The following is a 24904-nucleotide window of genomic DNA, read 5'->3' as shown; positions in this document are numbered from 1 at the left end:
TCCATCAGGAACTGGCCATCAGGGCAGCGTTAAAAATCCCCGAGGGTCCTTGGCGTGTTTTCCAGGAGTGGGTTTTAACAGCCACTAATGTAGCAGCAAATTATTTTCATTATTTTTTTTACAGATGTGCTGCATCACTTGCATCATTTGTGATGAGATATGGACATTTTTCTGATGTGCATGGAAAATAAAAATGTAAATTCGTTGGCAGGATGCCTCCATTAATTAAAGCATGCTCAAAGCACCCACTGTGGTCAGGTATTAGAAGTGAGGCAGTGCAAGGCCTGCTCAAACCCAGGGGTGATGGCAGGAGCTGAAGTCACAGCCAGCAGCATCAGGGTGAAAAACCTGCACCCAGCAGCTGAAAGATCTTCTTCTTTCTTCCCTAATGATCTCTGCCCAGGTAATAGGAGGAAAAAAAGCGAAGGAAGGTAGGATGGTCCTGAAAAACAAAAAGACACCGATAGAAAATGTCTGTGTTTTGTCAGCAGTGACACATGCAAGAATATACCACCGTCCTCCTGCTCCAGCCATAGCCTGGAGCGTGCTCCTATTTCGTTGGAATAGTTAATACAGTTTCTATTGATATTAATTCTGCCAAGTTTGGATTTTGGCTGTGGAAGGTGTTTTTAGCTGTGATTTGTGGGTGAAGCTACTGTAGATGGTCATCTTCTCAACTGTAAGTAGAAAGTAAACACTTACAGGAATTCCTTATGCAAGAGCCAGGCTCACTTCCCTTCTTTAAAGAAGAAAAGCTTTTTTTTTTTTTTTTTTTGCTAGGCTCTCACGACGAAAATGTTTGTGGCTCCCCAGTCACTGAAAGCTGAGTCCTGCTCACATTTCTCTCTTCCCAGAGAAAAACGTATGCAAAATGCACCAAGAATGTTCTCAGCAAAACTGTTTGCTCAGCAAACACCTGAGCAGTTGGTAACAAATGAAGAAAAAAAAAAAACCAAAACACTAAGGAAGAAATGCTTTGAATGAAGTCATTCTTTATTTCTCGCATATTTAGATGTCACAGATTCCTGCCAAGTATTTGTTTGCAGATGGTTTTGATTTAAATGTAAGGCTCATATTACCCATCTAATACCCCTGCCGTATAAATAGAGAGCTGTCATGAGCAACAATACAGCCACTTGATGTGTATTGGTCGTATTACCAGTGAGATAAGACGTGACTGGTTCATAGACTTTATCGATTGGATAGATAATTTGTTGGTTTTCTGGCAGCATTTAGGAAACTTCCTTATGAAAGGCAGCTGAACAACTCGATCTGTTTAGCCACAGGGAACAAGAGTCTTTATCTCCTCCTTAGAAGTGATCGAGCCAGAGAGACACTTTAAGACCTGGGGGAGCTTGAGAAGTTCAAACGTCCAGAATGTCTGAGGTTTTAGTGTTCTCAAACAACAGCAAATGCAGGTGAGTTTGAAAAAAAACAGGCAGGAAAGTTTGCGACCTTCGTAACAGATCAAAGGATTCCCAGCCACCAGCAGAGATGTGAAATAACTTACTAGACTGGAGGAGCTCTGGAGCCGAGGCAGAAAGCGTAGCTCAGGAATGGATTTGCAACTATTTTTGGAAGGGAGAAGAATGTGTAAGATACAGCCCTGGCTTTTGGTGAGCTGAGAGAAGGCCAGAGGTATCTGGCCTTCTTGTTGATGTCAAAATACGATGGGAGTTAAGAAATTGCAGTGCTTCCGTGGTCTGTAGAAAACTGGGTTGGTTCTGGTGGGAAAAAAAAAAAAAGGTGTTGAAATGGCCATAAAACCAAAGATTTTCCAGAACGCAGAGGCCAACAAAGCAGAGGATACTCCACAACGAAACTGAAAAGGCTCCGAGAAACCCAAGAATGGGTTAGCAAGGATTTCACAACATTTGAAAGCCTCAGCAAAGCACAAGGCTGTTGTTGCTGCTCCTTCTCAAGATAGCAGTGCAGATCGTGGGTGACCCTTAGAAATTTGCAGGGGCAAATTTCCAGGCAAGTAAGTGCCGTGATGGGGAAAGGGAAAGGCCTGCGTTTGAGCTGAACATCATGGAAATGTGCTGTCTGCGGTCACCTTCACTCTGTTTGCCACTGTGACCCAAAACAACAAACACCGAGATCTTTAAAGCAAATTTGAAGACATCTCTGTCCCATTCAGAACTGCTAAAATAAGTGTCCAAACTGGATTTGCCTGGGCAAACCCCGGAGGGGAGTACGACTGGTTGTAACATGACTTTTCTATGAGCTTCCCTTCATTAAAAATTACTGTTCTGCTGTAGGATGAATCCCTGTTGCACCTTTTTCATATGAAAAAAAAAACAGGCAGACCAGATTACCTTTGAAAAGGAAGTTTAAGGCATTCTACCTGACAGCTTCCAGAACCCAAAATGTTCCTATGTTCCTCTCTCACATGGGCTCACTTCCTCAGTAATTCTAGTGCCTGTCTCTGAAAAATTAGCAGCAACCTTTGAAAAATAAATGTCAGACAGCCCCCAGAGCAGTCGAGGCGGTTTACTTCCTCAGTTTCGCCCTTCCTCTGGGCAGTGACATCTGGAGCCCCCAGGGCTGAAGTTCCTCAAACTTCCAGAAAATTGCTCACCCGCCTTGGTGTGGGCTGGGCCCTTTCGTTGCCCAGACTTCTCCTATTTTTTGCTCTTTCCACCTGCTCAGCTTTTCTTTAAATACCCTTGAACCCTTTTACCAGAAGGGTTTTGATGGGGAACAAAGACCGGGCTGGTTTCTCTGCTGAGAGTAAGCTCAGAGGCTGTGTGTGTCGCTGTGACATAGCTCTGGACCTCAGCACCACCAGACACGGTCACCAAGACAAAAATCAGTCCCCGTGGGCTGGTGTCCAGCAGGGGCAGTCTCAGACCCCTGTTTGCTATGGCTTGGGAGATGCTGTAAAGTACTGGGTGGCTATTTGCACACCTGAGGTGTGAAAATGAAAGGTAAATGCCAGCAAACCCTTTAGATGTGGATTTTTCACTTATTATTTTTATTATTTCACTTATTATTATTATTGTTCACTTATTATTATTATTGTTCACTTATTATTTCCTGCTGGCTCACACTGGGACTGTGCAGGGACTTGGAAAAAAAAGGGGAGATGGAAAATGTGGCGTGCAGGGAGGCAGCTCGGGACCCTTTCCTCCTGCAGGTGGTCTGCACGGCCAGGTTTCCAGCACCACTTCCCCATCGCCACCTTTAACCGTGAGGACGCCAGCAGGTTTGGTGCGTGCTAAATCCCACACGTTTCATTGCAGCCACCCTTTTTCAGGTCCCGTAAATACGCCGTGTCTCCCCCAGCCCTCCTCCTTGCCAGGAGCGGAGATCGGAGCGTGGAAGGCATCGCTTTGTCCAAACACAGCGCTCAGGACATCGTGCAGACGATCAGACACAGATTGCTGGACACGTTTGTAAGTAAAAAAAAAAAAAAATTATTTATTTTTTTTGTTTTTTTCCATTGCAGTCATTTTCATGAGCTCTGATTATAGCATGGGGCTGCGCAGGATAAATGTTTGCTCGTTATTTCTGTCGTGCTGAGTTACATGTGGATGTGTGCTTTATGACTTGGAGCAGACAGCCTGGACAAGAATCTGTTGTTTGCAGTGTGGTCTCGTGGGGCGAGACCTGAGAGCCTCTCGGCTGGCTTGTGCTCACAGTCCCAGACCCGCTGCTGTGGCCTCCTGCAGGGCCTGCTCCTGCACATGGATTTCAGAAGCTGTGTGGAGCTGGGCTGAGCCTGCCTCGCTTCTCTGCTCACCCCCCTTCATCTCAAAAGGGGTTAGACATTTCCAAAGTGCACCCAAATCCCATCATCCGTACTTGGTTTTAGCTTCCTGCATTCAACGTGGACCCTACAGGCTTGTTTAGCCCCTGCCTCACTCACGTAAGAACACAAAAAACAATTTTGTCTTGCTCTCTCCTCCCTCTAAACCCCAACTTCTTGTTTTGATGTCTTGCAGCCCGAAATCACTGTGCAAAATCTGCCTCGCTACTTGCAGCTCAGGAAGCCCTTCCTCATCTTGTTTAGCGATGGTGACATCGGGCAGCTGGAAGGCAAGGAAATGCTGAAGCTGGCAAAAGGGACGCCGCAGCAAGCGTTTGTACCTTGCTGGTTGAACTTGTGAGTATGCGAAAACGTCTTTGTTTCTTTCCATTAAATTGCTCTAAGCATTTCAGGGCAAGAAAAAAAAAAAAAAACGAGCCCGCAATTTCTCCAAACATTATCTATCTGGTAATGTGGTTATTTGGTCTGAAATCATCATGGGTTGGGAGGCCAAATCATTTAGCAATGATTCAGTATGTATTCTGGGCAGCTGCAAAATTGCACCAAAAAAAAAAGTTAAATTAGTAAAACCTTAATTGATTGCAGAAATAATTGTCAGTAGAATAAAATGTTCTCAAAGATACAGCACGGTAGTTTGACCCTGGCACTGAAGCTAGTTGTATTTTCTTTTTACACGTGGGTGAAAAAAGTAAATTTGCCCTCCTGGCGTGTCTTAAAGCAATTATTCCATCAGCAATTAGAGGGAAACACAGCAGGGCAATTAGTAATTGCTGACCTTAGGAAAAAAAGTTTCCAGAAGAAGGGAGAACCAGAAGCAGCCCTATAAGAAAACCTTAAAAATATTCAAGAAACAAAATGAATCCAGGAGCTAAGAAATACAAAATTATAGAAGAAGGGATTATTTTTTTAAAAATCCTCTCCTCCTGTGTGCATTTTGAGTTTTTAGCCCCTGTTTGTTTTGCCCAGAGACACCTCACTGTCTTAATCATAACGTGCTTTGAAGTCTGGGAAGCGCCTCGCAGCGTGGGCTGAAGTTTTGCTAAAGGGAAATGCACATGTTTGCAAAGAGAGGACGATTTGTTTGCCAGTAATGCGCAAGAGATGAGAGCCCCTGGAACTTCCCCACCTACGCCTCTGCCTCTGTTCTCCTTTACTGAGAAAGAAAAGGCCGTCCTTTGTGAGGGCAGGAGCGTTTCCACACGAGAAGGCAGAATACGACCACTGGCTTTTAAAAGAGCAACAGAGTCCTAGAAAGAGGACCTCGTTCCCATGGTGAGAGCCAGCTCAGACCCCGTGCACCACTGAGCCTCAAAATAGTGCCTGAAGGCCTCGTCATCCTCGTGTCCTTGCTGTCCCTCTGTCTCAGTCAGATGTCCTCTTGTGGTTCTGTGGCACTCGGGGAAGTTGCCACTCCAACTCCTCGATGCTGGCTTGTAGGAAACCACCCTGTTGCTGCCAAGGGACTGGGTTGAGTGAGCACACCCCTCTGTGTTAACCTCCTGCCCTTTCTTGCAGGGTGCTGACAGCAGCCAGGCTGCAGGGAGCTGGGAGTTCTCCCCCAAAAATTGCACCGCAGGGGCTCTGCAGGGAGCTGGGAGCTGTCCCCCAAAATAACACTACAGGGGCTCACCACGTTGGGGGCCGCTCTGTCATTTCTGCCTCACCCGTTCTTCAAAATTTCTGGTGGAGCAAATTTCACGCCTTCCTACAGGATTTATCCCAGCAGTTCTCTGCTCCTCCTGCTAGAGGATTTCTTCACGCCTCTCCTCCTGCTGTCCACTGTCTCTCCACTAGACCCTAATGGCTTGTTTAAGTCACTGAGCCCATAAATCACACTGGGAGCTGTCCCCTGGGTAAAACTGTGTTTGTGTGCCTTGCTGGATGTGGCCCAAGGGCTTTGGCACTTCCTTGATTCCTGGTCACGTTCTGTTGGTTGCCAAACTGCTGCTGATCTCTTCAAATCTCAAAAGTCAAATCTCTTTTTCTCACCAGGAAGAACACCCCGGTGGGCCGCGGGGTCCTGAAGGCGTACTTTGCCACCGTGCCTTCGCTGCCTCTTCTCGTCTGGGTGAACCTCCACGCTGGGGGTCAAGTGTTCAAGTTCCCATCAGAGCAGTCCATCACCCAAACGAACATCTTGTCTTGGCTGGAGAAGCTGAAGGCAGGACTGGAGATTCCCAGCAGTAAGTGGAGGAGCGTTTGAAACGTTCCTAAGTGTGCACTCTTCGCTCCGCTCTGTTTATGAGAAGATGCTACGTGCAATAAATTGTCTGGCCTGGAATTTAATGATGGAAAAACTAGCTCTTCTAGTTTGAGTTGGAGCAGTACAAATAGTCCGGCCAGAACAGAATACCCATACTCACGAGTTTGCTTTGGGACTGTTTAATGTTCAGAGCCAAGCATGAATAGTTCTGAATCGACATCTCTTCCCTGTAATAATCCCCAAGGCTGGCTGTGCTCTCCGCTTGCTGAGGACAGATTTGCTGAAGCAGTGCTTGCTGTTAAAAAGTCTCCTGACTCCTGGCTGTCAGGGTAAGAAATAGCTGCTCTTTAGGCACCTTCCAGCATTTTTTTTTTTTGGTCAGGTGAGTGGAAGGAAGCTGGTGTTTTGCTGTGGTCTTTGGGACGTAAAGGGTTGGCAAGCTTTTCACTGAGTCCCTCCTGCCTTGATCAGCTAAGGAAGATTAGAAGAAAGGCAAATATGCAAAAAAGGGGCTGACAGCCTGCTTCAGGCTCCCAAAAGGCGATGGGGATTTTGATCTTTGATGAATTTCAAAACGAGCCTTTCAAAGCACTTGTTTCCAAACACCAGCCCCAGCCTGGATGGGTAGGACGTGTAGTAGGACGTGTGTAGGACGTCTCAGTACCCAAAGACATCACTGCTGACCCAGTAAGGTCTCTGGTTGGGACCTTCCCTCAGCTTTCAGGGCATCAGAGGGGTTTGCTGATGGTTGGGCAGCACGGCCAAGGGCTGTGCCAGCCATCACAGCCTCCTTTCTCGAGCTTTTAAGCACTGTGAACTGCACGATCAGCCTTAAAAGCATAAATTAAAGAGCATCCTCACTTAGCAGTACCGCTTCCTCTCTGCAGAGACAGCAGTCTCGCTCCATGCCTAATGAGATTTCAGTAATGCACTCATTAACATGGCTATTTGAGGCCCATCCACTGCTGTGTTGCTGCTCCTCAGCTTCACAGTTTGGAGCTCTGAGGACTTAGAAGCAGGTCTTTGAGGAGAGGAGCCCTGGGCCAGCTCCAGTAAATATTAATGCATCTGTGGTCGGTTTGATCTGAGGGTCAGTATGAGCCATGGAGGAAAAAGTGATCTTTAAAAAAAAAAAAAGAGATCTTTAATTTTGCATTCGCTGGAAGCACAGAAAAGCTATAATTGGCCTGAAATGGAAATACCTGTGAAGGGGGTCACATCACAGCCTCTTAACTCATTAACAAGCACCTGTGTTCACTTCTCAGGTACCTTGTCTGAGGAAGACTGGAAACCACGTCTTCCTGCTTATGATTTCCTCCAAATGATGGACACCGCAGCGCCCGAATTCACCCTTCCTACCCCCTACCGCCACGGGGCCGGGGACAGGCAGGAGCAGCAGCAGCCAGAAAGCTCTGAAGAGAAAGCCACAGCCAGGGAGGAAACGCCTGAGGAAGCTGGGCTGAAGGCAGAGAAAGTCCAGTCCCCTGGGAGGGACCTACGTGGGACAGCCCCGAGGCTGGCAGGGAGGGAAAAGCAGGCCAAGAGACACAGCGAGCTGTGAGAGTGAAAGGCTGTGGGACAGTGCCCAGAAAAACACTCTCGCTTTCTCAGCCCTCAGTGAGCCTTTGCAACAGAGAGAGAGAGAGAGAGAAGGGAGTTTGGCTGCGAATTGGTGGCGAGGGGATAAAACAGCCCCTGAATTTCAGTTTAAATTCCCCGGGGCAGCGTGTTGGTAGGTCTCTCACACCCAAAATGTGTCCCTCCAACCTCCTGGGCGCTGCCCGTGTTGCATTTCACAGCAAACCACGGGAGCAGAGCTGCAGGGAGGCTGCTGCCGAGGAGTTCTGCCCTCCTGGTAATTGCTGGGGAGGCAGGGTGAGCTCACCGTGCATGCAGGGCGTTTGGTTCCCCAACAAATCATTCCAGAAAAGCTGAATCAGCACAACCTTTCTGTACGGTTTATATCTCACGAAGATGCTCTGATCAGCCTGGGCAGGAAGAGTGAGTGATTCCAGGACAAAGAGCACTTCTCTCCCCTTGGTTCCAGTCTGCACGAGGGCAAAAAATCCACTCACCCCAAAGCTGCTGTGTTTAAACTGACGTGCAGTTTTTTTACACCTAAAATTATTTCCACCTGAGTCAGGAACTGAATTCATCAGTGCCCACCCGTCGGGGCTGACAGCAGTACCTGGCTCAGGTGGCTTCATTTTGAGGGCCAGAGTTGGGGTCAGCACAGCAGCTGTGAGTACCCGGCACAAATATTTGGGCCATGGCTTTTCTCAGCGCTGGCATTTTCTTGGTTGCAAGCCCGGGGGGTTATTTACAGCCTCTATTTTGCTGTGGTCTCAGTAACGGTAGCGAGGTTGGTGCCTTCTGAGCCAAGGAGGGTGCAGGGAGGGAGGTGTGTGGGGAGAGCAGCGGTACAGAAATGAGGGGAGAGAGGTCTAATCCCACTGATGGCCATGAAAATCTTCTTCCCTTTTAACCTGCTCTGTCCCACAGCACTGCCAAGACGTGCCAGGAAGGTCAGATCTTCCTCCTTAGGGCTCTGAGGTTCCTGGTGAGGGGGAAAATTGGTGTTAGGGACCCACCGAGAGCCTCGTGAAGCCTCTCTCTCGTCCCGCAAGCAGCCTACGTGGTTGGGAATATTTTGAAATGCCGAGAAATAACCCATTACTCTTGTGCTCTCCTTCAAGCCTTGAATTGGAGCAGGCCGTTTTTGGACTTACTGACCGGGCTGGGAGCCAAAATATCTGTATTTAAAGTCCTGAACCGCAGCGTGCAGAGTGGAGCCTGCCGAGCAGCACGACTTTCCCAGGGGAAGGAGGAGAGGGCGGTGAGTTCCCCTCCCTGAGCTCCTGGCGCTCCTTTACACGGCACGGGGGCATTTCCAGCTGCTGCAGCACCCTCCCACTTTGCACAGGCAAAGGGCAGTATTTGGGATCATCCTTCGGCCTTAAATAAATGATCTCTCGAGTTTAAGCGCTCTGCGTTGGTCCCACTTGTGTGGAGCAGGCTGATGTCCCGGCCCCGCGTGTCCGGGATGGAAGCACTCTTCCAGGAAAGCTCCTTCAACCTCTGCGTGCGTGCAGCAGGGTTCAGAGCCCCAAAATCCTTTACTTCAGCAGATTTTGTGCAATCCCAGGAGCCTTCCCGGATCCCTGCTGCTCTTGGTCGTTTTTTTATCAGGGACCTGAGCCACGCGGGAGCTTGTCACTAGGGGTCAGTGCCACCTCTTGGTTATGGCTGGGAAAATTTGCTTAATGCTTGCTGGAGAATCGCCACCGAAGCCATGGGGGGTCAGGAAAGAGGTTATTTTGGGGGGCTGAGGGCCTTTTTGCTGCTGGGGCGGTGGCCAAAGCAAGCCTAAGAGCTGGCGAGTCGCGGCGCTACGGGGTTCAGCACATCACCAGTGGGGTCCCTAAACCCCGAGCCTCCCAGCAGGGGTTTGGCAGTGCCAGGAAAACCCCGAAACACACCATCAGGTCCCTGTGGTGACACGGGGAAGGGACAGGCTTGTCCACGACCCATCGAGCTGGCCGACAGCCGCGTCTGATGGAGCTGCTGGCTCCGAGCAAGGATTTGGTCAGGGTCCTGCACCCCGTGGGCCTGGCTTTGAATTTATTTATTTCTTTAAATGCAAAATGTCTTTTCCCTTGCTAGCAGGCACTTAGAGGCAACCTCTCGAGGCACAGAGGTGCCAGGATACGGACAGAAAGGGAGAAAATGTTCCGAGGGCTGGGAGCAGCCTGATTGCGCTCTGCATCCTCCAGCTCTGCCGCTCGCTGGCAGGAGCAGCCCTGGCTTATGTTATTTTTAAGAGCGACGGCCCTGGGGGAAAGACCAGCACGGAAAGAAGTAGTCAACAAGCCCAGCGTGTGTTTATGGACGGGAGTGAGAAGAGAGCCCGAGGAAGAAGAGCTCTGCAGTCCCGCCGGGGTGGAGAAGAGGAATTCGGAGCGGTGGAAGGAAGCCAGGGGTTGCTGCAGGATGCTGTGAGTGTCTGCAGCTTCTTTGAGTCCCGGCACGTGCTGATAGGCAAGAGAAGCACAATCACAGTGAGCATTGACATTATCAGCTCCTTTTTTATCCATTTAGCATAAAAATGTGTCTGTTTGGGCCAACTGCAGGTCTCTGCCTCCAAAGATGATGCTAGCGAGGTGCACAAGGAGCTGACGAGCTGATTTCCTGATAGATTGGATTGACAGAAAGTATTGACACTTTGGGGGCTTAAATCACACTTCTTTTGGTTGTAATTCAGCACTAAAAGTCAGAGGTGGACATTTTGTGTGCTTCAGTTCCCTGGAAAACTTTCAGGGGGTGTTCAGATGTTGGTCATTGACCAGAAGACAAAATGATGGTACAAAATCATGGATTGTTGGTACAAAATTATGGATAGTTGGTACAAAATCATGGATTGTTGGTACAAAATTATGGATTATGTGGCTGTGCTCGAGAGCAAAGCAGTTCAGCTCTCTGTCCCAGGCGATACGAGGTGCTCCGTGCGCCGTGAGCTGCCTGCGGGGCCACCACCATTGGCTGGGCAGCAGCAGGGTGCTTGCTAGAGGGACCGAGGGATCATTTAGGGTACACATGGGGTTTTCCATGGTTAAAGAGATGTCAAAGGAATAATTACAGAGGGTTCTGGTGCATGGCTTGGCTGAGGGGCAGCAAACTGAAGCATTTCCAAGCCCTAAGACTTGGCTGTTCTCAACCCATCCCAATCCCCGTGCCCCACACCACATTTTAAGCTCTCTCCCCTGTGGCTGCACAGCAGGAATACAGCTTTAGGACGGCAGCAGGAGGCGTGCAGGAGAGGAAGGGGCACGGGAAGGACAGGCACATGCTGGCTGCCAGCTCTGCCAGGATGTGAACCAGGACGAGAGCCTGGTTTGGCTCTTGCGGTGCCTGCGCTCAGCGGTCCCTGGTGCCGCGGGGACGCAGCATCTGGCAGGGCTGGGGGAAAAAGGAAGAGGAGGAGGACGGCAGGCCTTCCTCCTGGCACTGATGGGAAGGGGATGGGAGAAAGGCAGGAGCTGGCGTGGTGTCGGCAGGGCTGGGGATGGCACAGGAGCTGTGCTTGTGTGCGGCTGGGGAAGGGAGGGCACGGGGGCAGGATGGAGCTGGGCTGGGAGATAACGGGTGGCTGCGGGGCCGGCTGCCTTTCCTTATTGCCAGCGTGTCCGCCCGGCACTTCCAGTGCTAAAAATACGGCTGTGCTCCTGGCACTGCCCGGGGGAGAGCTGCGGGCAGGTAGGAGCAGCACCCGAAGCCGTGGCTCCTTGCAGGGTGGCTGCCGTGCCCGGGGGGCGAAGCTGGAGGAAGGGGAGCCCAGGCTGGAGGAGCAGGACCCAGAAGGGACCATCCAGCATCCCTGTTCACCCCTCTGGGGTGAATTTCCCCCTGGATCAGCCCAGTTTAGGGGAGCCACGAGGGTTGCAGAGGGCTGGGGGTGGAGGTGGCCCGTCCCCGGCGCCACGTCGCTGCCTGCATTGTTCATTGTTCTAGCGTGGGGACGGGAGGAGATAAGGGAGGCAGAGGGCAGCGCTCCGGTTCCTGCTCCTCGACAGGTTATTTCCCCGCTCGCCTGACCTCTCCTTAGGTAAACTCAGTGCTTCACCTCCCCGGAGAGTTTGCTTTGCTCTCCCGCACTCGGCGGCGCGGCGCAGGGCCCTTGGATGAGAGCGCGGCTCTATTAATAGCTCGTGGGGTTGCCAAATCCCTCCTGGGTGTTGAAAGAGAGGCTGCAATCGGGTGATTCAGCCCCGGGTGGTGGGACAAAAGCGCCTTCCCCACGGGGCCGTGCTGGGAAAGGTCCCCTCGTCCCAGCCTGGAGGGGCACAGCCGGCTCCCCGGCACGGAGCAGAGGTGGGGAAGGGCTTTTTGCTCCGTGGGATGCAGGTTCCTTGGCTGGCTTGCAACACAAACAGCTGTATCGTGAAACCAGGGCTTGTTCCTCGCCGCTGGCTGCTGCCCAAGCTCCTGGGCTGGGCTCATGCACCTGTAAAAAAAAAAAACAAGATCCTTTGGTCGGGGACGCAGCCACGGATGCGCCACCGCGGCGCCTCGCACGCAGAGGTGGAGAAGGGCTTGAAAACCATGAGGGGCTCAATTTTGTTCCATCAGCAGCCCTGCCAGGAGGAGAGCAGAGGCAGAGCCTCGCTGTGCGCTGCAGGAGGGCTCCTCCTCGGCTCCCTTTTGGGTTTTGGGTCCTGGGGTCTCCTCTCCAGCAGCTGGGCTCCTTGCGAGCGCCCCGTGCTGGGGAATGGGGGCTTCGGGGGGCTTCGGGGGGGCTGGGTGAGCCCCCGGAGATGCTCTGGGTGACCCCAAATCTGCTGGAGGAGGTGGGAGAAGTGGTCCCTGGGTGGGATCCAGGCGCTAACACCCAGGCAAATATTTAGCCAGGCACTTTGTGCCCAAAAATAACCCGAAGTGTTTTCAGGAGCGAAGCCAGCGCAGTATCCACGGGCCTCGCTCCCAGCCCGGGGCAGGGAAGTAGGGCAGGGACACGGCCAGCACCTCCCCATTTATTTTCTGTGGGGTCTGAGCCCTCCCAGCAGGGACAAGGAGCCAGCTGGGGGGCTCAGCACGTCCCGCTCGGGGGGGCAGCACGCCAAGGGCTGGGGCCAAGCATCCCCACGGGCTGGTTGGTGTCTGTGCTGCTTTGGGGGGAAAAGCTCGGGGATGCAGCAAATCCCCTGGGGGCTGGAAATGGTTCTGGCTCCTCCGACAAAGCCCCTGCGTGCTCCAGAGCCGTGCCTGCAGCAGGCACCCGCGGCATCTGGCTCCGGTGTGCCGGCGGCGATGGTGTGCGCAGAGCCCCAGCCCAGCCTTCCCTCACCCTCCCCACGGCCCTATATTTCCCCCCCTGCTCAAAAATCCCTTTTTTTTCTCCCCAGACCACTGTTGGCTTCTCCAGGAGGTCCCAGAAACCCAACCCAGCTCGCCGAGCGTGGGCACCAGCTCCGGTAACAGCCCGGGGTGCAACCGAGCGTGGCTCGACCCGTGGGATTTTGGGGAGGAGAGTGGCAAACGCCAGCTCCCAGCCCTCTCCTGCACCACCCTGTAGGGGATCTGGCACCTGGGGGGCTCCGAGGACAGCCAAGGACCCCAAAAGGGCAGACCCCACAAGGGCTCCGGGTCCCCTGCTCTTCCCCAGGGAGGAGGCAGGAGGTCCAGGCAGAAGGAGGTAAAACTTGACCCCAAAAATGCTCTGAGTGCTGCACTGCTGATGCACGCCCCAAAACAAACACACACGTATGAAATAAAATCCTTCCGGGCTTAGCCTGCCCTCCTAAAAACATGGAATGACTTTGGAAAAGTGAGAGAAAAGAGGAGCTGCTCCCCCCAGAAGGGGGAAAGCAGGAAAGGAGCAATGGGGTGGCGTTTGCTGGGCAGAAACCTGTCCCCATCAGCACTACCAGGGGTTGGGGGCACGGTTCCTGGGGTCCTGTAATGCCTGGAAAGGGATGAGCTGCCCCAAAAAGGGGGTGGGTGATGAGCGCGTGCTTGAAAACCCCTTTGTGGAAGGGATGAAGGAAGCTTCAGCGCCCCGAATAAGAGAGATTCAGCTTCAGGTCTAGCAGAGATTATCAACCACAAACCTCGCAGCTCTTCACAATCCATCCTAACAACCAACCCCGCTGAGAAAAGATCCCAAAACCACCCCTGGCTGCGGTGGCACGGCTGGGGACAGCCCTGGGGGGCTGCGGGGACGCCGGTGCCCGGTGCCCGTGCCGGGAATGTCGGGGCCGGAGCAGCTCCATCCCCGGGGCTGTCTGAGAGCCATCGAGGCTGCAAGCGAGCTTTTCCCATCCCTTTTGGGCTGGAAGAGGCATTTAGGGGAGGAAACAGCAGCTGCTCGTGACAAATAAACGTTCCCTGGTGTATACAGCCGCTCGGCACGACAAAGCCCATCGCCCCCCGGCCTCTGTGTGGCCGGAGCTCTGGATAAACACGGGGAAAAACCAAAGAGCCCGGTGTAAACACAGCCCTCGGCTCTTTTTAACTCTGCTCAGAGCTCTGGCCGCTTTGAAAGCTCACATCTGTCCCGGCCAACGCCAGCCCTCCTGCCCCTAGGACGAAAAAAAACCTCGCGTGCCCCCTTGGCACCGCTTGGGGACGTCGAGCTGCGGGGAAACGGCACCCTTAGGGGTTTTTCTCCACCCTGCCAAGGGTTTCTCCACCCAGCGCCATTCCTGGGCTGCAAATCCTGTGCAGAGCCCTGCAGGGATGGGGACGGGGACGGGGATGGGGACGGGGATGGGATGGGGATGGAGGAAGTGTGGGGCTTGGCTGGGTTCCCTCGCGTGCCGAGCAGCACCCTCAGGCTCTGCGCCCCGAGCAGGAGGCAGCCCAGCCCTCGCACGCAGGTGGTTTCCCTGGTCGTGGCCACAGCAGCCCCAAGCTTTTATTCTTTTTTTTTTCTGGAGATTCCCGACCTGACACGGGCTGCAGGGGGGCTGCAGCACCAGGAAGATTTGCTGCCAGAGCACGGAGAAGTGCGGAGTCCTGCAGGGTCTCCCCGCCCCGCACCCCTCGGCCCCGCTGTCACCGCCGTGCCCCGCGGCTCGGCGTGGTGACCACCGAAAAACATCGCCCACAAAGCAGGGAAACAACCCTTTTTTTTAATTATTATTTTTTCTTTTTTTAGGGGTTTTTCTTTCAGCCACAAACTGCCAGCTTCTGCAGCTGAACCGCAGCGAAACCGGGCCAGGTGGGGGCTGCTCTCGGGAACCCAAACCGTGCCCAAATTTACGATCTGCCCGGCCCTGTCTGGTCTGCACGTGGCTGGCTCCAAAATCTGGAGACCTTTGCTCTCTTCCTCGCACAGACCCAGCTTTTGGGGCTGCTAACGGGGCTAAAAAGCTGATAAAAGGGCTTGGATTGCAGGAGAGATGGCAGCAGGCAGCGCGTGGGGCAGGACGGGAGCCTTACGGCACGCTGAGCCCTGGGTTTTAGCTTTTACGGCCTCCCCGCGGCCAGATGCTTGACACGGCTCTGACACTGTTTAGTCTCCTGGTTTGGAGGGCTCGGATTGCTTTGGGAAACGCGGCTCGGCTGCTTTTCCCCACGGGCTGCGTGGCTGGGGTGGACGCAGATGTTTCCATGATTCAGAGGAACCCACTTGAAGAACCGAGCGGCCCGGCACGTGAAGCCCTCGTGGCTCCCCGCAGCGCTCACGCGTCAGGGGCTGGGTGAAAAACTCCCTCCAGACCCCCCTCCCCGTGGGGGTTTTGCCATCAAAGCTGGTTATAGGGGCGTAAGGGAAACCCCTTGGTAATTTTTGGGGCTGTTTTTCTCGGGGTGGCACATCTCCAGTCGGGGTCAGGGCGGGTACCAAATCTGCCAGCATCCGCGGCGCTGGCACAGCCCTCGGGGCCAAATCTCCCCTCTAAGGAAAAATAAAAAAAAAAATTTGTCTTCGCTCCTCACGCAGCAGTCGTAGAGGGAGAGGAGGCTGGGAAAAAAAAATAAAATAAAAAAAAAACACAGCCCTGCGTGCCTCAGCTGGATGCTCTTAGCGGGGAGGACTTTCTCCGGGGGCGAGCGCCGGGGCGGCGGGGGGCTCGCCGTGCGCACGCAGCCCCGGAGCAAACAAACAAGCGGCGGCCCTGGAGGGTTTTTGCTCTCGTGCCGGGGCTGTATTTTTAGCTCCCTGTCCTCGCTGGGTGCATACAAATGTCCCCCTTGTGCTTTCAAGAAGCCGGAGAGCCTCTTGCCAAGCCCGCCGGGCATCCCCGCCGCTCGCTTTCCCAGCGCGGAGCATCCCTGCCGTGGCCACCCCGGGGCCGCCTGCTGAGCTGTGCCTCTGCCTCCCGCGTTCCTCCCTCCTGCACCAGGAGCCGTGGCCGGGTAGGGGTGGGACAGGGAACCCAGAGGATCAAAAGTCCCCAATAAACCAAAAGGCAGCACTGCTGGAGGTGCTGGGGGGGGGACCTCGACCGCTGCGGGGCTGCACAGAGCCACCGAAATCCCTGAAAATGAAAATAAATATAAATATCATTCATAAGTGGCAAAAAAAAAGCTGAAATATGGCCACTGAGAAGTGATCCTGCTCGCATCCTTGCTGTTCCCAAAATCTTGTAGCCCTCCTGTGCCGGGCTGGGTCACGGATTTGTTGATCCAAGCTCTGGCTGTAAGGCTGTGATGCTTGGGGTACCCCGGCAGGCTCCGGGGCGATAAAATGCAGCCTGAGCCCTGCCCTTGGGGATGCTGGAGGCCCCTGGTGCCAAAAAGGGACTCGAAAAGCCCAGGAAAATGGGATCCAGAAGGGCTGGAAGTGTTCCTTGTGAACGCACGGGGACGCAGAGCTGAGAGCAGCTCCGGCCAGCTGGGCTCGCCGCCCCTGCCACGTTCCCACCCCGGAGCCTTGTCCCCTTCTGCCAAGCCCCCGGAGAGGGACGTGGGGCTCTGGAGGAGCCGCTGGAGCCCTGGGAAGGATGAGGCTCAGCCAGGACCCAAAACAGCCAAAAAGCAGAGGGTTTGCTCATTGCCAGCCCTCGGATCGCCCGGCCCCGCGGCTCTCCGGAGGAAATATTCCAAAACAAGTCGGAAGCCAAGGGAAAAGGAGCAAGCCAGAGGGAAACTCCCCTCCCGCTGGAAAAAAAAAAAAAAAAAAAAAAAAAAAACAGTGTCCCCAAATCGTGGCAAGGCGCAGGGCCCCGCTCTCCTTGGGGACGAGGCAGGAAATGAGAAATGATGAAGGGAAGGGCACAGGCAGCGAGGTGCCACTCGGGCACGTTGCGTTGGAGGGCAGCAGATGCCGGCTGAGATGACGAGAGGCCAATTAATTTCACGGCTCCTCCGTGACGCTGATGAAAGCGGCTCAGGACGCTCTTATTTGGGGCTCTCCTGGGCCCTGCAGAGCGCTAATTTGGGTGTTTTTCTGATTGATGGGGGACCCGGCAGCTTTTTCTGGGGGTAACCCAGTGCGCCCAGCGCCCGGGGACACTGGGGCACCAGCGGAGAGGCGCCGCTGCTCGCTGCCGGGCTGGTGCCAGGGGATGGAGCTGGAAGGCACCTCCCGGCCCCGTGCTTCCTGCTGGGGAAGCCACAAAACTCCCCAAAAACGAGCAGGCGGCAATTAGCGGTCAGCAGCCGGGCTGGTGGCTGGCAGAGCCCAGCCTGCGGCGAGCACGGGACCGTCCCGTCCCGTCCCGTCCCGTCCCATCCCCATGGGTGACCCTGGGAACCTGTGGTCATGTCCCCCCCCCGCTACCTCAAGGGGATGAAGCCCTTCCCCTGCAAAGTTTGGGGTTTTTCCACCCTTCGCATGCCCGGCAGCTTTTCCTGCTGCTTTAGGATTAAGCAACCCGAAATTCCAGCCTGAGCACCGGTGTCGCGACCGGCCCCAAACGAGCACGAGGACTCGTGGCTGTCCCCAAAGGGGTTTAGGATGCTCCTCAAGCCCCCCCCTTGGGACAATGAGCCCGAAAAAAAAAAAATGGGGAGGGGGCAACACGGGTGGGCAGCGGGGAGAAGCCTCGTGAATGTGGAAAGCCAGGACTTAATTAATTAATTACACGAGCAACGGGGCAGGGCGCAAAAAGCTGGCGGCTGGGGGGCGAGCTACCCGTGCTCACTGCTCCCCAAAAAAAAAAGCCCCCCCCCAGCTGCAGGAGCTGCCAGCAACCCATCTGCGGGCCTTGAGCAATAGCATCCCAGGCCTGACATCTGCCCACACGCATTTCGGAGGCCAGTAAACTTCCTGTGGATATTGGCAGGCTGACAGCCGTGACATAGATCCTGCCCTTTTTTTAGCCGTTGGGGTTGGGGTTTTATTTTATTTTTTTATTTGTGTGTGTTTTTTTTTTTTTTTTTTTCGGTGTTTTGATAACAGGTAGGGGCTTTGTCAGCCTCTGCCCGGCTTCGGGACCCAGGTGTCCGGGTGATGTCCCCCCACCTCGGGTCGTTCTCCTGTTTTGTAGGGTTGTGGGCACGTTCTCCCCTCTCAGCCCCTCTTTTCCCCCGTACCAAGGGGCACAAACTCACCACCACCATGCAGCCGGCTCCTTGGAATGACATTTATTACAAGAAGGGGTTTCGCATGGCCAACACGGACGAAAGCTCCAAATCTTTGCCCGTTTGGGCTTTTTTGATGCCACTTTTGATGCTGCAGCTCCCCAGCGGGACGAGCACCAGGACAAACCCAGCTCAGAGGGTGGCAGTGCCCCCAGGAAGGGCAGGTCCCCTTTTGGGGAAGGCAGAGGGGTTTGGTGCTCCTTGCCCTGGTGGGAACCACGAGGATGAGCCCCCCTCCTTCACACCAACCCCAAACCCATCGGTGGCATCACCATGGGCATGGGTGAGACGCTGTGATCAAACCTGCTCGCCACCAGGCTCTGTGTTCCCGTGGGATAAAGAAAGCCCCTTGCAAAACGGAGCAAAAACGGGGAGCCCCGTGGTTCCCCGTGCCGTGGCAGCACACGGAAAGGCCAAAGCTCGGCTGCTTTCTGCCCTGCGCCCCTCGGGCACGCGGGGCTGGCACCGACCGGAGCCCGAAACTGCCGGGAGCAGGGGGGACGAACAGACACGGACACACAGAGCTACACCCCATAAAGTGCTTTTCCTTGGGCAAGCAGGCTGCCAAAGGGGAAAAAAAAAAGAGGGGCGAATGCTTCTTCCTCCCCTGCATAGCAGCTGCCTCCTCTCCTGCCTGGTCCCCGGTGATCCGGGTCCCTGCGGCCAGGGCTGCGCCTCCACGAGCAGCCCCCGGGGACACGGCTTGGGAGGAAAGTGGCGAAAGGCACACGGGTTTTGCCCCGTTTCCCCAGCAATCCCACCACGGGGGATGCGGGTGGAAGGGCAGGAGATGTCTGGAGATGCTCGAAGCCCCACGAACGGCCCCTTTAACCAGCAGCATTCATGCGCGCAGCGGCTGCGGTGTCCCAGCAAGTCACCCCGTAGCTCAGCCCCTACACGACGTGTCCGAATGTGGCATGCACCCATCGCAGGGCAGGGGCGGCCCCATCTGATGGAGGTCGTGCCATCCAGGTGCCCCGATCCCGTCCCACTGTCTGCCCTGTGGGACACCACGCCGGCTCCGCGCGGCTCCCCGGAGACACGCGGCGGCACCGGGCGCAGCCCCGACAGCAGGGACGTCTTTTAGGGGCCATAAAACCTCGGTAACACCCTCCAGGGCTGCACGGCACCCCAGCCAGCAAGGTTTCCTGGTGGATTTACTGCCCGCTGGGGTCCAGCCTCGTCTCCAGTTTGGTTTTTGCAGGGGACGGGGTGTGCAGGTCCTGGCCGGCGGGGGACAGCTGGCAGCACAGCACCGAGCGCAGGACCCGCAGCACCGGCGGGCGCAGGATGGCGAAGACCCAAGGGTCGAGGATGGGGTTGATGGAGAGGAACCTGAGCGCCAGGAGGTCCCAGTCGTAGTTCTGGCCCTTGTTGAACTTGTTCATGTAGGCGCAGACCTGCAAGAGAGCAACAAGGGGGGGGGAAAATGACGCCGGGGCTGCTCCCCCCAGGGACTGGGAGCCCGGCAGGTGAGCGCGGTTTTCAGAGCAACAGCTGGGGAGATGCGGGCTGCTTTCTGTTCCACCAACTTAAATGAATTTCCTGCAAATGAAAGCCAGCTCTGCGCTCTGCCTGCACGCAGCGAGGCTTCACTGAGCCCAAATGCAATTAAGCTGGAGGCTGGTGAAGGAGGCGGTGAGCGGCCGCACGGGATGGGGACGCAGCGGGTGCGGGGTGCTGGGCAGCCCCGGTGCGGTGCTTCCTTGGGGTGTGCCGACTCATAGCGGCTTACGGGGCTTCCTGGCAGGGTGACTCAGCTCTCCTTACTCACCCCATCGCCACCCCCTCGCTCCCACGCCGCGGAGATGCTCGGATGGGGAGCTGGGGGCACGGGGAGCGCGGTGTCCCCGCTGCGCCCGGGGTGCGCCGGGTACCGCTGGGGGATGGCGGAGCTTGCCAGCCTGCCCCGGGCTCGGGGCTTTTTTTTTTGGGGAAGGGTTTGTGATTTTGTGGGCTGGGAGTGTCATGGTTCGTGTGCTCCTCCTCGGAGGGTGGGTGCTGTGGGCCAGAGGAGAAAGTGTCACGCCCAGGAGGCAGCGTTCGGCGGCTCCGTTGGAGGCGATGCCAAAGCGCTGCCCAAACGCAAACCCACGTGGGAGCCGGGCGATGGGAAAGGAAAAGGGACAAGGTTAAGAGCTGCCACCACCGGGCCCATGGGATCCCCATCAGAGGCACTTTCCCACCCCGCCTGTCCCGAGCAGACCCGGCCAAGGGGTCCCGGCATCCAGAGCCGGGCTCCTCCAGGCTGCGGGGAGAGCCTCCCGGCGCGCGCGGGCCCATTGACGGGAGCTCTCAGGATGTTGAGTCTGGTTCCCGGGATGCTTGCGAGCTCCCGGCCATCGCCGCTTTGTCTTTTCTCCCTCTTACAACCCAGACAGCCTGGCTTGGCTACAGCCTGCGGTCGTTTTCTCTTCCCTCGGGACTCTTCCTTCTGTGAGTGCGAAAGGGAAGGTAGCGTCCATTTAAGTCCACGAGCACAAAATTAGGGCTGGCAGCACGCCCGACCTTAGCGGGGCTCGCTTCTAATGGGAACTAAACGACGGCGAAGGAGCCTCCCGCCGCGGCAGGGCTCGCTCACACGGCTCCGAGCCTCCCGAGCCGTGGCTGGAGGTGATGGAGAGCTGCCGGCGGTGAGACGCAGCCCGGCGGGGTGACCAGCAGCCCCCAGGTGAGGAGAGCACGGCCCTGCTACGCGCTGCTTGCCTCCCAGCCCAGCCCAGCGGGGTTTTCTCCCTCCCCATCCCCACCTTTCCGTGCCTCGCTCCTCGCCCTGCCACCCCTCGCGCCTCCGTGGTGAGCGCACGTGGCCCTTGGTGATGGCAACCCCAGGGGACCCCGGAGTGCCCGGGATGTGTGGTGCCACCCTGCCTGGCCTCGAAGCCTCTGTGGGAGGGGAAGGTGTGGGAGAATCCCTCGCTCCCCGTGAGCATCGTGAATCGCCCGCGGTTTGTGCCAGACCCAAGGTCTCCCGAGCTTTGGGAAGGAGCTTGGATTTGGGGCAGTGGAGCGAGAGGGGAGCCTTAAAACAGGAGAGAGAGAAGTAGGGATGCTGGGGAGGGGGCTCACCCCCGGGGAAGAGGTGGTGGCAACTCACCGTGAAGGGCAGGGAGCAGATGACGAAGGTGATGGTCATGATGGCGAGGAGCAGGAGGTGGTCGATCTCCTCGGCCATGGAGAACATGCACCGCCCGCCGCCCCCCGCCGCCCGGGGCTGCTCCGGCGCGGCCATCCGCCGGGTCTTCTGCCCCCGGCGGTGCATGCGGGCCAGGTTGCTGATGACGCTGAGGTTGCAGAGCAGCACCGAGAGGATGAGGAGCAGCAGCAGGGTGGCGTAGAGCAGCGAGAAGGTGACGTGCATCCCCGCCGCCTCCGCAGCGTGCCGGCTGTCGTCCAGGTACATTTGGATGAAGCACCAGGTGCCGGGGCAATACTGCACGTAGCGCCCGAAACCCACCAGAGGCAGCGAGCAGAAGGCAGCAGCGAAGGTGTAGATGGCTGGCAGGGCCACCAAACCCGTGCGGGGGCTGAGGAACCGCTCGTAGAAGTAGGGCCGCCCCAGCGCCAGGCAGCGCTCCAGCGCCATGGCGAAGAGGATGAGCATGGTGGCGAGGCCGAAGAAGCTCATGGAGAAGCCGAAATAGAGGCAGAGGTGGCCTCCCCGCGCCAGGGCGGTCAGGGTGAGGTTGCGGTGGTAGGAGGCCAGCACCAAGGGGCTGACCGAGCAGGTGCCCAGCAGGTCGGTGACCACCAAGGCCAGCACCAGGACGTGGAAAAGGGACGGTGGCCGGGCGCGGGGTGGCCGGCGGCAGCGCAGCAGCAGCCCCAGGGCCAGGAGGTTGCCCAAGAGCCCCGCGGAGAACATCAGGGCGCTGACCAGAGGCCGGGCACCGGCCACCAGCGCCTCGCCGCGCTCGCACGGCTCCCGGCCCGTCCCGTTCATCGCCGCCGCCCGAATGCGCCTCCGCCGCCCGCCCCCCGCCCCGGCCCCGCGGCGCCGCCCCCCCTCCCGGGCCGCCCCGCCCCGGGGCCGGGCCCCAGCCCCGGGGATACTCCGGGAGCCCCCGAGGATGCTTCGGGAGCCCCCCGGTGCCGCCGAGCTCCGGGGATGCTTTGGGAGCCCCCCCGCGCTCCGGGCTGCCAGCCCCGCGTTTAGGGTGCGCGGGTGGCCAAGGGGTGCGCGGGGGGCGCAGGGGGAGCCCCCCTTTCCTGCCCCAATGCTGCTCGCCCTGGGGACCCCCCAGCTGGGTGGGAGCCCAGAGGGGATGGAGGAAGCCCCCAACCCTCAGCCTGCCCCAGGGGGCTCACCCAGCCCAAACAGCAGCCCCAGAAAAACTTCCTTGTGGTGGTGCCGCGGGCGCACAGGATGGCACAGGAAGCCTCGCCGCTGCGTTGCATTTCCCCTGGCATGACCCCAACCCTCTCCACACTTTGCCCCTTCTTTTAGCACGGATCCAGCTCAGGCAGGACGTGGGTTCACCCTTTCCTAAATCCCTGCCCCAGCTGGAGCCTGTCCCCACTCGTGTGTCCCCCCCAAAACCCGTCGAGACGCGGCGCCGTTGCTCAGCTCCGGCGTGGGCACGCCGCTCGCTGCCACGCTCACGTTTTCGCCGTTGCTTTTGAAAACTCCCTTTTGGTAACAGGAACTTCGCAAAGGAAACGCCATCGAAGGCGAACTCCAGCGGGGGGTGAGATGTGGTTTGTGACAGCACCTTGGCTTCCGACGCGAGGTTCCCGTTCCTCGGGCTGCTCGCACGGCCCGAGAGGCTCCTGCAGCGTGCCGTCACCTGCACGGTCCCGTGGCTGAGCGTGAGGGGTGTGATGGAGGGAAATAGGGTTTTTGTGTGCTTGTAGGACAGGAAAATGCCTGTCCTAGGACCTCTGCAGCCCCCCGTGGGGCTGATCCTGCTGGGCATCAATGCCCATGGACACGGACGATGTCAGGAGCTGTCCCAGCAGCTTCGCAGGTTGCCGAGGGCTGGATGCGACCCCGCCACACTCAGCCCCCAAAAAAAGCCCCCAAAAAGCAGATTAAAACGGTGGCCAGGGCCAAATCCTGGCCTGGTTGGTGTAAGCAGCCCGGGGAGGCTGCGGCGTGCGCTTTACGAGCAGAAGCCCTCCCGCGGGGTGGCTGCCCCAGGGCTCCTGCCAGCCTCCCACTCCTCTCTGGTGGTTGCTATCGCAGCTCAGGAAAGGTTTTTGGCAGGTTCTGGAGCTCGTTTTCCTGGCAGCTAATGGAGCCTTAAATACCCATCTGGGGCTTCGGGCTTCTCAACCGACAGTTGCCTCTGAGGGGATATTTTTGCAGTAATAGGGAAATTGCTGGGCTTTTTTTTTTTTTTTCTTTTTTTTCTTTCTTTTTTTTCCCTGTTCTGAGCTCAAAACCAGGAACATGCCACTTGGTACAATCTGTCCGTTTCTTGGGAAGTGTTTGTTTCCCCCCCCTTCTGCTTCCATGTTTATCTCCGCGTCTAACAAGGAGCATATGTCTTCCCGAGGGTCGTTGGCATCCTTTTTCCCTACGAGGAGATTTATGGGGCTGTCCCGCTCGGAGAAGAGCTCCGGGCTCGGAGGAGCACTGAGTGAATTTCACAGAAACCCCGGGGCCAGGAGGACGCAGCCCCTGGGGTGCTGTGCCCGGCTCCGTCTGCGGCGGGTTTGAAATAAGGAGACCCTCACGGGTGGGTTTTGACCCTTTTAAATCAAAAGCCCTTCTGTTTAGAAAACCCAGACAGCGTTTTCCTTCCAAAGAAAACCCAGACGTTTTCCCAAAGCGTTCCCAGCCCCGACACTTCTCTGGTTGGTGCTGCTTCCACCCGGCTGCTCGAAGCCGGGCTGAGCACCAGCGGGGCAGGGACATGTTCCTGGGCCCTGGGGAGTGCCGGCACCTGGGCGCACGGGTTAAAAAATGCAAAGCACTCACTGGCTCGTGGTGTCGTACAGCCTGCGGGCTCAGCGCCCTGGCTCGGGTGCCTGGCAGCCGCGGCGCTGCAGCCTGCCCAGGCACGCGGCTTCCGACTTCGGGAAGGGCTTAAAAATGCAAGCAGACAATAAAAAAAAAGAAAAAAAAAATGGCCCCGTGCAATAACCAAGCATGCTGCTGGGAAATGAGCTTTTTGGGAAGCTCACGCCTGGATTTCATGAGCTGAAAAATATAAAAATATAAATATATATAAAAATAAATCAGCTGGGCTCGATTTACAGGGTTGGGTGACGCCGGGGACAAGGACACCAAGGACACCGCGGTCACGGGAGGGTGGTGGGCACCAGGCAGCAGCTCCAAAAGTTGCCTCGCTGCTTCCAGCCACTGCAGCACCTCCTGCTTGCCTCCATTCCGCACCGGATCCGTGCCTTTGTGCCTCGCTGGCACCGCAGCGCCCTGGTGCAAAGGGGCCCCCCCGGGAATTGCCGCGCGGTGCCCGATGGCCGGGAGCAGGGACAGGCTCAGCCCTGCAGCCCTCAGCCCTCAGCATCTCTGCTTTTTACCTTTACAGCCAAACTGCAGGTCTCAGCGCTTTATTTATTTATTTGTGTGCTTGTGCATAGGAAAGGGCGATGGGTTTTGGCTCCTGAAGCCCCAAAAAGGGGCAAGGGCACGCCTCGGGGCACAAGGATGCCAAAGGGGTGGGTTGGAGAGGAGAGCGCAGCCCCCTCCCTGCAGCTGCTTTGCTCTGTCCTGCTCTCAGCCAGCCCTGGCTGGGGACGTGCTGCCATCTCTGGAGAAGACAGCAGCACGGCAGCCCTATGGCCCCAAAATGCAGCCGAGTTTTGGATCCCAGCGGTGTGAGGATTCGCCAGCAGCTGCTGGGGTCCCCCCTGCCGTGAGCACCCATGGAAAGTGCCACCAAAGCCAGGTGAGCGCACCGAGGTCACCAGGATCCCCCAAGGAACCCGTGCAGGGAGCC

At 56.6% G+C, this 24904-nt stretch overlaps 2 protein-coding genes across 9 annotated transcripts in view; one reads left to right on the top strand and one right to left on the bottom strand.

Annotated features, from left to right (window-relative positions):
- Positions 1-10943, top strand: part of TXNDC16 (thioredoxin domain containing 16) — a 41872-nt gene extending 30929 nt beyond the window's left edge. For 4 of the 7 annotated variants that reach the window (XM_068682288.1, XM_068682287.1, XM_068682290.1 and 1 more), the window contains 4 exons: positions 3260-3398; positions 3948-4108; positions 5765-5955; positions 7241-10943. In XM_068682288.1, the coding sequence (XP_068538389.1) occupies positions 3260-3398; positions 3948-4108; positions 5765-5955; positions 7241-7536 (787 nt within the window). In that variant the 3' untranslated portion in view covers positions 7537-10943. Of the gene's footprint in view, positions 1-3259; positions 3399-3947; positions 4109-4738; positions 5004-5764; positions 5956-7240 lie in introns of those variants that run through there. The other 3 variants (XR_011096699.1, XR_011096698.1, XM_068682291.1) reach the window with 3 other exon arrangements.
- Positions 10944-17662: 6719 nt separating this feature from the next.
- Positions 17663-22690, bottom strand: PTGER2 (prostaglandin E receptor 2). Of its 2 annotated transcripts, XM_068682284.1 has the most exons (3): positions 21097-22690; positions 20206-20433; positions 17663-19399 (listed from the first exon to the last, which is right to left on the bottom strand). In XM_068682284.1, the coding sequence occupies exons 1-3, from the start codon at positions 21940-21942 to the stop codon at positions 19157-19159; spliced, it is 1317 nt and encodes a 438-aa protein (XP_068538385.1). In that variant the 5' UTR covers positions 21943-22690; the 3' UTR covers positions 17663-19156. The 2 variants fall into 2 exon arrangements, with proteins under 2 accessions (XP_068538385.1, XP_068538386.1); XM_068682285.1 differs by lacking the exon at positions 20206-20433 and having other exon boundaries at positions 17963-19399; positions 21097-22681.
- Between the last annotated feature and the right edge of the window lie 2214 nt (positions 22691-24904).

The sequence above is a fragment of the Anas acuta genome, chromosome 5 (genome assembly GCF_963932015.1).
Source record: "Anas acuta chromosome 5, bAnaAcu1.1, whole genome shotgun sequence".
Classification (NCBI taxonomy): domain Eukaryota; kingdom Metazoa; phylum Chordata; class Aves; order Anseriformes; family Anatidae; genus Anas; species Anas acuta.
This window is presented reverse-complemented; position numbering and strand designations above follow the sequence as displayed.